General features: G+C 38.9%; 2 protein-coding genes and 1 long non-coding RNA gene across 7 annotated transcripts in view; 2 read left to right on the forward strand and 1 right to left on the reverse strand.

The window, feature by feature from the left end:
• On the forward strand, positions 1-10,307 carry serac1 (serine active site containing 1). Of its 5 annotated transcripts, none has more exons than XM_088089491.1 (18): positions 1-110; positions 1,366-1,470; positions 1,626-1,662; positions 1,766-1,908; positions 3,028-3,117; positions 3,517-3,552; positions 3,736-3,867; positions 3,978-4,099; positions 4,846-4,974; positions 5,131-5,244; positions 5,940-6,102; positions 6,290-6,440; positions 6,554-6,695; positions 6,947-7,047; positions 7,909-8,006; positions 8,185-8,367; positions 8,465-8,608; positions 9,485-10,307. In XM_088089491.1, the coding sequence occupies exons 2-18, from the start codon at positions 1,377-1,379 to the stop codon at positions 9,619-9,621; spliced, it is 2,016 nt and encodes a 671-aa protein (XP_087945617.1). In that variant the 5' UTR covers positions 1-110; positions 1,366-1,376; the 3' UTR covers positions 9,622-10,307. The 5 variants fall into 5 exon arrangements, with proteins under 5 accessions (XP_087945617.1, XP_042359723.2, XP_087945619.1 ...); XM_088089493.1 differs by having other exon boundaries at positions 24-110; positions 1,370-1,470; XM_088089492.1 differs by having other exon boundaries at positions 94-232.
• Positions 6,215-11,972, reverse strand: part of LOC121955725 (uncharacterized) — a 27,992-nt gene continuing 22,234 nt past the window's right edge. Inside the window, exons 2-4 of the long non-coding RNA XR_015779161.1 lie at positions 9,458-9,533; positions 6,524-6,633; positions 6,215-6,369 (exon numbers count right to left, since the gene is read on the reverse strand). This is a non-coding gene — a long non-coding RNA (uncharacterized LOC121955725). The remainder of the gene's footprint in view (positions 6,370-6,523; positions 6,634-9,457; positions 9,534-11,972) is intronic.
• The window catches only part of gtf2h5 (general transcription factor IIH, polypeptide 5), a 1,315-nt gene continuing 424 nt past the window's right edge, over positions 11,082-11,972 (forward strand). The window contains exons 1-2 of the mRNA XM_088089495.1: positions 11,082-11,221; positions 11,800-11,886. Coding sequence (XP_087945621.1) covers positions 11,852-11,886 — 35 coding nt within the window. The 5' untranslated portion in view covers positions 11,082-11,221; positions 11,800-11,851. The remainder of the gene's footprint in view (positions 11,222-11,799; positions 11,887-11,972) is intronic.

The raw sequence follows: 11,972 nt of genomic DNA on the forward strand, positions 1-11,972 counted from the left end.
GTTATTTGTGAGACGGGTTTTCGTTGTGTTTATGAACACCGGGCGCTGCAGCGGCGGCTGACCGAGCACATCACGGTAGTCCTTTCAAAGCTCGTCAGTCGATAAATAAGGTAACGTCACTGTTCAACAACTTAAACAAAAGGTGAACTGAATGGTTCAGCTCAGTGACTAACAGTCAGTGAGCCGGCAGAGAGCTCTGAAAGTGAAACGTTAGCCCAAAGCTAAATCTTTGGTAAGTTAGTGTTAGCTAACTGTAGATGTAGCTTGACCCATTGTTACAGTTTAACTCGAGTGTTTCTGCTAACGTTAGCGTTATTAAGGACACGGCTTGCTTTAGTGTAACATAAAGGTAAGTGATGAATGATTAGACTGACAGTCGAGGTGACAAGTGTCTTCCTTATTCCAAGTTTAGTGAAGTTAGCTAACGTTAGCTAGCGTCAGAGGACTTGTGAATGACTTGATGACTTTATTACATGAGTTATTTGACTTTAGTTTGCGTTGATTATTGTCACAAATTGGTATGATGTTGGTTATGTCAGTGGAGCCTCGATGCTGCATCGCCAATTTTGCATTATATTTTCGCCTAAAGTGAGGGACTGTTCGTTATTTATGGGGGGTGGTGGTGCAAGGAGGGCAGCAGGTCACCTTAACTTTGAGCTCTGGTGAGGGGCTTTTTTAAAAAATATTTTTGGCCTAGAGAGGGGCATACAAATTTAAATGGTTGCATTTTGTATATATCTTACATCTGCTTTACAAAAAAAATGTCATTTTAATTGAAAAATCATTAAAACTACACCATCTATCATAGCCAGAAACTGTAAAAACAGAAATGATGGTTGAGTTTTCAAATTTGCGATGGTCCGCAAATACATCATGTAGGATGAACGCTTCCCTCAGAAAAGAAAAGATAACCAAATCTAGCTTAAAATAGTCACATTTCATCAAAATCACTTCATGACATGACACATTTAAAAAGTCTTCAGCTTCTCACTGTCAAACATCAAAGGGTCAGTTAAAAAATAAACTAACAGCTAATTTATGGTAGTGGGAGGGTCATACATTTTCCTCCACAAACTCAGGGAAGCTCAAGGAAAAATGTTTGAAGCTTCAAGGAGGGTCAAAAAAACTGAAAACAATGAAAAGTAAAGTGACCCCCCACCCCCTCCCCCCTCTGATAAAGAACAGCCCCTAACCTAAACTGAACTTATATATCTACATTAAATTAGTTTCAGCAGAAGTGCCATTTTTCACACCCCTGACTCTTAAGATGTAAGTTTCTCGTGTGAGGTTTGATCTGGGCTGTAATCAGTGATTAGTCCTCTGTGCTGGTCTGATTAACTTAAACCTACACACTGTGGGTGACAGGCAGACAGAGGATGTCTGGTGCAGCTCTACGTTTGATCCGCTGTCGGAGACTGAGCACATCGGGGTCGCCTGGAGTGAAAAGAGTGCTTCAGTGGAAAGATTTGAGTAAGTTATTAGCTAGACCTAACTGGTCTATGTGTACACTGTTTTTTGTTAGCAGTCTCTCAAAAACTCTAAATAAATGGCTTTAACCTTGATGCTTTTGTGAGTACAGCTTCAAACCCTTATGTAATATAGATTTCTTTTCTGGTGGCATTTAGGGAAGTTTGCTAAAGTAACTGGTGCAGTTGTATCTGGGTAAGTTACAGTATTTGAATGCAGATTTTAATCCTTGACTTCAATGGAAAAATTGTGTAAAAAGTACTATCAATATGCCAAAGCTTATTTATTACCTCTGCAGGGGCTGTCTCTTTATCACTTACGAAGTGGTGGCCTTGAACAAGGCCGTGACCATTGACACCAGTGCAATTCTTCAGGAGAAATACAAGTCTTACATCTATCTGAAGGCCACTCCCTCAGATGAAAAAGAGAAACTTACTGCAGGTACTGATTGTGATTTACTTATACTTAACATCTAAACTGGGAAATTATCATGAGCCCCTTAAAGGAGCAGTGTGTAAGATTTTCGAGGACTTAATGGCATCTAGCAGCCGGGATTGCAGATTGCAACCAGCTAAAACTTCTCCAAGTTAAAATTCCTTCAGTGTTCATTGTTTAGGAGGTTTTTACTGGGAGCACAATTATTTGCAAAGGTCTCTGCCTCTCCAAAACAAACAAACAAGGTAATAAAAATTGGTATTAACTCTGATTAAAGCTTTCACGTTACAAATCTGTGTTTCGCCAACACAGTTCTGCTCATCAGACATGGGCTGCTCAGCACCTCCTAATGTGTGCTTACCTTTTTCTCTGATAACTTAAGATCCAGATGTTAAGACGGTATTTACAGTAAGCCCATCGAGAGGGGCTGCAAACTACAGTGGCTCATGCAAAAATGCAAAATGGCCATATTTAGAGCCAGTGTTTGGTTTGTCCTTTTGGGCTACTGTAGAAACATAGCGGTGCAACATGGTGATTTACGTGGATGAGGAACTGCTCCCTGTAGAAATAAAACACCCCACTCTATGGTAACAGAAACATAATGATTCTTATTTTTAGGTGGTTATACATTAAAGAAACATATTATGTTGTATTCCACTTCTGCCAATATATCTCCCAAAATCCCACTCACCTTACAAAACTGAAACAAATGTTAGACTGCTTTGAGATTTTGTTTTAGTTTAGATGTTTTCTTTTTGGAATTTCCTGACCAGCTGGATGACATTTGCTGAGCAGCTTTTTTTGTTTCTTATATGCGCACAAAGTCAAACTGAGAGTTTGTCGTGTCCAGGTGCCTAGTGATGTATGTTATCATTACTTCCTGTCTTTCCATCCTTCCCCTCTCTACTGTCTTTCCTGCCTGGACATTTGGGTCAGTCTGCTGAGTGATCTCACTTCCACTGGTCAAGGTTCTCTTATTTTATGGAAACGATCACCTACCGCCAACCAACACTGTCAATACCAACTAGCAACAATTACTAAGGGGTTCTGTTATCTTGGTAATGTTTTTATAGAAGGTAAATTCAAATTTCTCTGTCATTGTTGTAACTTTTTCACTGTGTCTAGGGCTCACACACAAAGCAAGGAGGGAACTTCATAAAGCTGCAAGAAGGTTTCTGGAAATATCATCGAGAGTTTTGCTGCAATCACTAGACGGTAAGTAACCAAAAGTTGTCATTATACTGCACCAGTTCCCTGACAATCATATTTTAAGTGCACAGTGTGAAACCGTAGTACTGCCCCACATATTCTAACGCTGGAAAGCAGAAGTTGCTGCAGATAGAAGCACAATCATTTATTCTCTAAAAACTACAGTTGTCCACTCATTTTCACGTGGGTTGAGCACATTAAGGCTCTAGGAAACACCTGCCTTCTACATGAACATCCTGTTTTGAATGTGTCATAGTTTGTACATTTATGTAAGCTCTGTTTTAATGACTGACTTTTATTTGTAAAAGCTTTTTTTCACAACGTATAGATGTATGTGGCATCTTTGATATGAAATGATATTCCAGTATCTAATGAATGAACTTTTGACTTTTTAAAAATGGAAAGCTGCCAAGTTGATGACACAAAGTTTGAAACCACAAGGTTTGTAACGTTGTAGCTGTTGGAATAATCTGAAAGTGGTCCTGTAGATACTGGTAGTAAGTCCCAATAAATACAGTTGAAACACAATTTCACAAAGCTTCTAGAAATATTTGTAGCACCCTTTATCCACTTTGTTCTGTAACTGTTCAGACAGTGAGTGTGCTTACTATTTGCATGTCTCAGAGCACTTCAGCCATGTGGATGCAGACCCACATGAGGTGGCATTATGGGTCTTACTGAAGAGGACACTGTCAGCCAATAAAGCCATCAGACTACAGGCGGTTCAGGAGCTTGCAGAAAATCACCACTGGCAAGGTAACATACACACACATTGATGCATATCACTTCAGGTTTAGAGATTATACTCTACCACAAGTGTGGTGAAGTGAAGTGCGATTATTTAGCATTTTTTGTCAATAATGCAGACTACCAGTACCAGACAGCAGCCCAGGTCATAGACCAGCGGACAGCTGTGGGCCTGGCCCGGACTCCTCAGGTAGACCTCAGATTCTTCCTGCGCTCCCCTGCACTGCCTGACCTGGAGGATGTGAGTATCTCCATATAACTGTCTATAATGTAGAATGCCTAAATATCTTTGTTACTTGCAATACTAAAAATCAATGACTTCAGAGAGAGCATGCATTTATTGGACTTTTTTTTAATTTAAATCTTTTTAGCAGTGGCTTTTCTTGACAATTAATTATAATTCAACTGAAAAACAAATTAAAAATGAGAGGGAGAGAGCCAACATTATTAGCAGAAGGTCTGCGATTGGTCGAAACAGCATGCATGGGAATTAATTACAATATAAAATATTTGAATACATTTCTGGCTTTTTCTCTGATGGTCTGAAAAATTCACTAAATTTTATTTATTTTAAAGTTGCCAAGTTGACAATACTGAGTGCACCTTAAGAAAAGGGGTGTGTTTTATCTGTAACACACGATAAAATGAGGGCACGATTGTGAAACTGTATGTGGCCTAGTGATTATTTTACCTCAATTATCTTGTTTACATAATCATTGGAAGCCAAAATTATAATTGAAAATAAAATTAGATTAATTGCCCAGTCCTTATAGACTCCAAATTTTTCGATTGTCCCCCTTTTTTCTTCTTGAGCATTTCTTGAGAAATCATATTTCTCATACTTTGTCTTGTTGAAATCGGCAATTGCTTGTGTAGCTGCCAATCTGCAAAAGTACACAAGCTATTCATCACTATTGCTCTTTCACCTTAGCTGTACATCACAAAGGTGTATAGGATGATAACTGACAAGTGTTGACTTCATCACAGGGTTTGTCCGCAGAGGATGGCCTGAGGCAGCTGCTGGCGTCTCTGCCTCAGTCTGAGGTAGACAAATGTGTTCAGTACTTCACCTCACTGGCCCTCAGAGAGAGCACCCAGTCCATGGCAGCACAGCGGGTAATGGAGACAGCTGGACTCACACGTACATGTCTACATACAGTCTTTTGGAAAGTGACTACCCTGAACACAAACCGGCAGGAGAACAAATTTAATTTGTTCCGAAAGGATGTGAATTCAAATCTTTAGATCCTCTAACGCTCTCTTATTTTGCAGGGTGGTCTGTGGTGTTTTGGAGGTAATGGGCTGCCTTACGCCCAGAGCCTCACCTCTGTTCCCTCTGAGAAGGTGGAATCCTTCTGCTTACAGGCACTGGTGCAGCACTCCAAGGTAATGATGGCCAATCTGAACACGATCTCACCTTTAAACAACTTGTCTGATTCCTTTTATTACTCTGATCAGAATTAACACTTAAACACAACACAGAAGTGTATTCAGCAGCACATCTTGTTCATCTGCCAAAACATTTAAAATTAAAAAGCACCTTTTGTTTTAGTTCAGTTGATTTAGTGGATTCTTTTGTTTTGTGGTTGAGTGAACTCCTGTTAGCCTTTAAGTATTTATAAAACAGTGCTTTAATTGTATACACTGCACACTAAGGATCAACAGATTATGGGGTTGGCCGATTGTCTGAGCCTATATTTGGCATTTTGCTGATTATCTGTATCAGCGTTTTATTTTAACACCAGGCACAAGTTTTCACTGAACTTCATGCAAACAGTTGCTGGGAACTTGCCGAATTGAGTCCAAATTGTAGATTTTGACAGATGTATTTTCACGTTATTGTAAATGCATATCGGTTATTGGTCTCATTAAGTGCTAATTATCAGTATCAGCCCTGAAAAACCAATATCAGTTGACCCTTTCTGCACACCCCTATTTTATTTTCATAGTTTACTGAACTGAAACAACTACAGGCCATCAGGTAATCGGTGCATACCTGAACACCAATCTCAGTGAGTTGATTTATTGCTATGTGAGGTGAATAAATGTTCTGTACTTACTGAAACACATCCTGTCTGCAGGTCCAGAGCCACTGTGACCACATAGTTGCCAATGGAGGTCTGCAGCTCCTTCAAAGGGTTTATCAGCTTCGTAACGACTCCCTGAAGATTCAGAGGAACATTGTTCGCATCATAGGAAATTTGGCACTCAATGAAAGTGTTCACCAGGCCATATCGCAGTCTGGTAAGTCTACAGCCCATCTGGTTATTCTATAGTGTTATGGTTATGTGTAATCTTGAATGGAAGAAGTATTTTTGTTTTCTGATTTTAATACTTTATGTCCCAACTGTATTCACTGAAAACTCAACAACAGATTATTTTATATCCTTTATTTTTATTTCTTTCTTCCTTACATATATCACACCTCCAGGCTGGGTATCTGTCCTGGCTGAGATGATGCAGTCTCCTCATGTCATGCAGGCGTCTCACGCAGCCCGCGCTCTGGCAAACCTGGATAGGGATACGGTGAAAGAGAAATACCAAGATGGCGTTTACATCCTCCACCCACAAACACGTGGCAAGTAGGAGAAGGATTGATTCTATTTTTACACCATTTTTATAATGTATACTTTTCATTTTATTTTATATGTAAACAAATACTTACAGTATCTTTGACATTATGTTTATTTTACAGCCAGCCAATCAAAGCAGATGTGCTTTTCATCCATGGGATTCTCGGGGCAGCTTTTAAGACGTGGAGGCAGAAGGACCGCACTGTGTTAGAGGAGGAAAAAGAGGAGGAGAGCACAGATGACTACACAGAGTGCTGGCCAAAGGTGAAAAGTTTACTCTTCTACTTAATGTAGAGAATCGTGGGTCAACATAAAGTGCCTTTCACTGTTTTTCCTCTTACAATTTGATGAAATCTTTGGAAAAACTCTGGAGTCGTCTCTCTGGCTATATGGGTAGACTCGATAGTGTCTGGTTTACCCAGTGAAATGTGACGTCTCGCAAAACTTTTGATTAATCTTGAGGAATACCGTGCACTGTTGTTTTCCTGTGTTATTGTGTCCTCTTTTATTGACAGTCATGGTTGGCTGCTGACTGTCCAAACCTGAGAGTACTTTCAGTGGAGTATGACAGTCACCTCAGTGACTGGATGGCCAAGTGTCCCGCTGAGAATCAGAGGTAAGGAATCTGTCGTTTTTTTCATGTGTTTGCCAGCATTAACTGTAAATTCATATAGGGCTGTGCAGGTATGGGAAAGTCTTGTTTTCTCTGTTACTAGAGAGATAAAATAAATTACTTATAGTGGCAGTCCATCCCAATATTTAAAATGCATATTCTTCCTCTTGCATGTAGTGCTATTTATTTGGCATCTAGATTGTTTTGGTGTGAGTTGCTGAGTGTCAGCAGTAGAGACGTCTGCCTCCTCTCCAGTATTATGTATCTAGATGGCACTTGGATTGATATGCTCTAAGTGCCAAAAAATATATATTTCAAACACTCGACAGCAATGTCTCTTTCCAAAACTCATGACCCAGTTACTTAAAATGATCCACTGACCTTGTGGTGGAAAGCTTCGTGTAGAAACTATTTTCATCCTTATGAGCTACACTCGCTGACCATATCATTATGCAAAAGGATTGCTTAAGCTTGTGACAGTGCTACATGTAAATGTTATGATGTCCTCCTCAGCTGAACTGTAACGTTAGCAAGCTCAGTGCTAGGTGAGCTAGCAATAAATGCACGCTTCCTTCTGCGCAGTGATATCGCTGGCAGGTGTAGTTCAGTAGAGAGAAAAAGTTCCGACATGAAACTGCTCACAACAAGGTCTGTAAACCATCTTGACAGTTTAAAGTTATTACTTACTAGTAATAATTTAATTTGCAACTCACAACATTATCACTTTTAAAAGCTGAGAAAGCTACAATTCTTGGGGAAATTAAATATTTAATTATGCCTGTTGTTTCAGTATTAATTATGCACAGTTCCATAAGACTCTCAGTGAGTGAACTGTAGATTCATTCTTTGCTTTGGCCTCTTCAGGAAGTCCTTGGCCTACAGAAGTCGAGAGCTGCTAAAGAAGTTAAAGCTGGCAGGAGTCGGAGAGAGGCCTGTGGTCTGGGTAGCCCACAGTATGGGAGGTATTTTGTCTGAACTTTCCTTCCACAAGCATGCCAAGTTTTCATTCAAATTTGCATAACGCAACATGAATGACAAATAGCTTGGTTTTTCTACATCTGCACCTACATGTGATTATATTTGATTTCAAGGTTGTGCTTACCGACTTTGTATCCTCTCGTGTTTGATTTTTTCCATCAGGATTGCTTGTGAAGAAAATGCTGCTGGATGCCTCAGAGGACCCAGATATGCACGGGCTGTTAAATAACACCAAGGGCATTATGTTCTATAGCGTTCCTCACCATGGCACCTTTATGGCAGAGTACTCTGTCAATGTCAGATATCTCCTCTTTCCCTCTATAGAAGTCAGAGAACTTTGTAAAGGTAAGTGAATAAAATTAATTCTTAGGTCCAAGACTGTTTGTGTTTTATAGAACTTGTTTAGTATTTATTGTAAGTTGTTGTCCATGTGTTTTTTAAGATTCACCAGCACTTCGCAACCTGAATGAGAACTTCCTGAACATAGCCAAAGAAAAGGAATTCAAGGTGCTGAGCTTTGCAGAGACGCTGCCAACAAACATTGGTCCCATGATCAAGATACTGGTGGTACCAACACAGTCAGCAGGTATGTAATACTACTGCACAAATAAGACACGTGTATTCGTAAAGACGTGATGCATGGGTCGACCCACAGCCCGCAGTTCCGGTTCGGGTCATAAAGTGACAAAGCAGCATTCTGAATGAGTTAGTATAATTCACAGAAGTGTTGTACAATAATCCAGTCTACACCTTCTCTCCGTCTCTCTCTTTCACACAACAAGCAGCTATCTCATCAGCGCTGCTGTGCTCAGGCTTTCTGATTCGGCTTTTGACCATGAAAATCTGTCAAGGTCAAGACATATTTCAATCTCTATAGTCATTATAACCTGTTAAAATATTTCCCTTTGCAAATGTGCAGCCAGTGCCGTAACATTACAGCAAGTAAGTCTCTCTCTGTCCACAGTGAATCTGTTAATGTTAATGTTAATAATATGTACTTCTGTGACGCCATGTTAACAAATCACTGTACCAGTCAGCTGTGTGCTCACGTAAATAAACCACAAAGGTTAGCAGTTGTGCGCCCGAGATCATAGGCGTAAGACGTAACCATTTAAAAGATGGGTGAGTGATTGCTGTCTTTCTGTCCTTTGCACTTTTGAAAACAGAAAACAAATGTTTCATTTTGTAATATTTACTGGAAATGACACACAAAAGAGCCAACAGCAAATAAGTCATTACCAGAAACTTTCAGCTCTGGTTTGCAGTTCAGGTTCGGGTCATTGATTAATGCATATATTTACAGGTCAGGCAGGGCAGGTTTTAAAAATCCCTGACCTGCGCATCACTACTGGAGAGTATAGTTTAAACATGATTCATGAGCAAAATGAGCACATATCTTGAAAGCATTACATCTTATTGATGTTTTAGCTCTTACCTTGAGCCTGCACTGGTTTGATTTCAGATCTTGGCATCGGGGAGCTCATCGAGGTGGACGTAGATCATCTAAACATCTGCAAGCCAGAGAAGAAGGAATCATTTCTGTACAAGCGCAGCCTCCAGTTCATCATTGAAGCTCTGCAGAGCTACATCAGCCACTGACTAAAATAAATGACCACAAACACACTGATAAAACCTACCGTTTACTTGAAAAGGGGAGAGCACTGATACACCCCCCCCAACCAAATGGAAACATGACTGCCTCTCTTTATCGCACCTTTACATAAAAAACCACTAATGTGATCATATCATTAGGAAAATTAAATATATTTTACACATTAATATCTGTGAAGAGTTGTCAGTTGTGATGAAGAAAATAGGGGCTTATTTTGTTCCCCTTTTTATCCTCCTGGATTGGTCTCTCTCACTAGTGAGTCAGAATTTTAATTTTTTTAGACTGAATTTTTCTGGCACTTTTTTTTCCATTTCATGTTTGACTTACCAGTTTTACATATGGCATATAATGGTCATACATTATTTACTTAAAAATGCACTGATACTGTATGTCTTTGCCACTCATACTCCTCAGTAATTTTTACCAGAGTGGTTTAAGATTTTATTTTTTAAAATAATGTATTTTATTCTAACTGCAGTATGACAACCATATTTCTGCCAAAACAAATTTGTTCCTGAACTTAACCTATGGACCTGTATTAATATTAGTTCAGCTTGCTTTATTTATTTGTAGGGGACTAATCAAGCAATTGGTTTTGAAAATCCATGTGTCTGTAGTCCAAATTGCCACTAGCAATGCTGACAATAAATTTATGAAGTTGGAGTGAGTCGAACTTGTCTATGTTCTGCATCATTTTCATCTCAAAGCCTCTGCAATCTTCTCTAAATGTTTTTATTTATATTACACTTGTATTATCTGCACTGAACGCTAATTCACCTAAAATCTCTGGATGCACTACTTAACTCACAACCCACGGGCCAATCTGGTCCAAGGTGCCGAGAGGCCTGCTGACCATTTTCTGATTTGCAATGAAAAAATATTAAACACATTGATTCACACTGGACTTTCAACTTAAATGCAAATGTAAATAAGGTGCCAGAGTGCACAAAATACTCAAAAAGAGCTTGTCTATTTAAAAAAGAAGGGGAAAAAGGAGTTTTGAGGGATCTCTGGACCCTAATATTGGTGCAGACTACCCCCTGAATGTCCTAAAATCCTAAATATGTCTGTGTGTACAGCTGACCTGTGTGCAGGATTTGCCTCATTCATTTTATCTGATAAATATTGTTTGTTTATTAACTGGCCCTGGCCTCCTGTCGTTTTGCAAAAGCAAATTGAGTATTCCCGCATTTAGATTATTGTGGGAAATATTGTGAATCACTGAGCATGACTGCTTTATGATCAAACTGGATTTTAAAAATTGTTTTGTTTTTTTGTTTTTGCATCGATATGAAGATTTACCTCTATTTGTCAAAGGTTTAATTTGCTGAATTGGCCAAAAGCAAACATCCCAATAATTTCATTTGTCAAAATCTTTACACTGAGATATAGATTATATCCATATTACCCACCACAACATTAAGCCGTTTCATTATTGTCAAATACAGTGTAACTATTTATACTCAACGGTATTATGCCACATGCGCAATTTTTACATAGCAGAAGATTGTCCCTCGGTGCACACCGTACGCCATCATATTTCCACGGTGCGGAAACGTTAGCACAGAAAACAACCGCAGCCATCAGGTAAGCGAAAGTCCCTTTCTCGTTCCTCTTAAGTTGTTCGTTTGCTTAAAAATATTTATCGATAGCGTGTTCTGATTAATATTTTACAATCGCAGCACTTCGCAGATTATCACTGGAGTTACGTACTTTTGAACTAACGTTAGCAGTAACAAGCTAACGTTAGCAGCTGTGTTGTTTCAACAAAAGTAAACGTGACTGTTTTGATTTTTTAGGTGACGTTAACTTAGACCGAGACAAGCCTACTTTTCAATATACTCTTGAATATTAACTATAACTTTAACTTTAACATGTTACACATATTGTATGTATTCTTATTGTTATTATATACACTCAGCAAAATCTACAAATTTAACATTATAAACATTCACATACATGTGCTAATTTTTTTCAGTATTAATGCATATTTATTTTATATTTTTTACATACATTGTGCTGGTACTCATTTCTACTGTCTGCGATTTTCTATGCTTGGCATGCTTGTAACGAACCATGATTTCCCAGCCAAGGATCAATAAAGTATTTCTGATTCAAATTTTTATGTTCAAGAAAGTAACACATATTTCTTTTTTCGACTGCAGGTTTTGAGCTTTTTGTTTGGCATCGTCTGCTCATTTCCCTGCACCTGTCAACATGGTCAACGTACACAAAGGTGTCCTTGTTGAATGGTAAGGAAAACCGCAAAAATAAAAGTCATAAGCTGAAATGCACTACACTTTACTTTTGTTCATAATTTAATGACTAAAGATCAATC

Source organism: Plectropomus leopardus, chromosome 16, assembly GCF_026936395.1.
Source record: "Plectropomus leopardus strain MGB_pleo_1.0 chromosome 16, ASM2693639v1, whole genome shotgun sequence".
NCBI lineage: Eukaryota > Metazoa > Chordata > Actinopteri > Perciformes > Serranidae > Plectropomus > Plectropomus leopardus.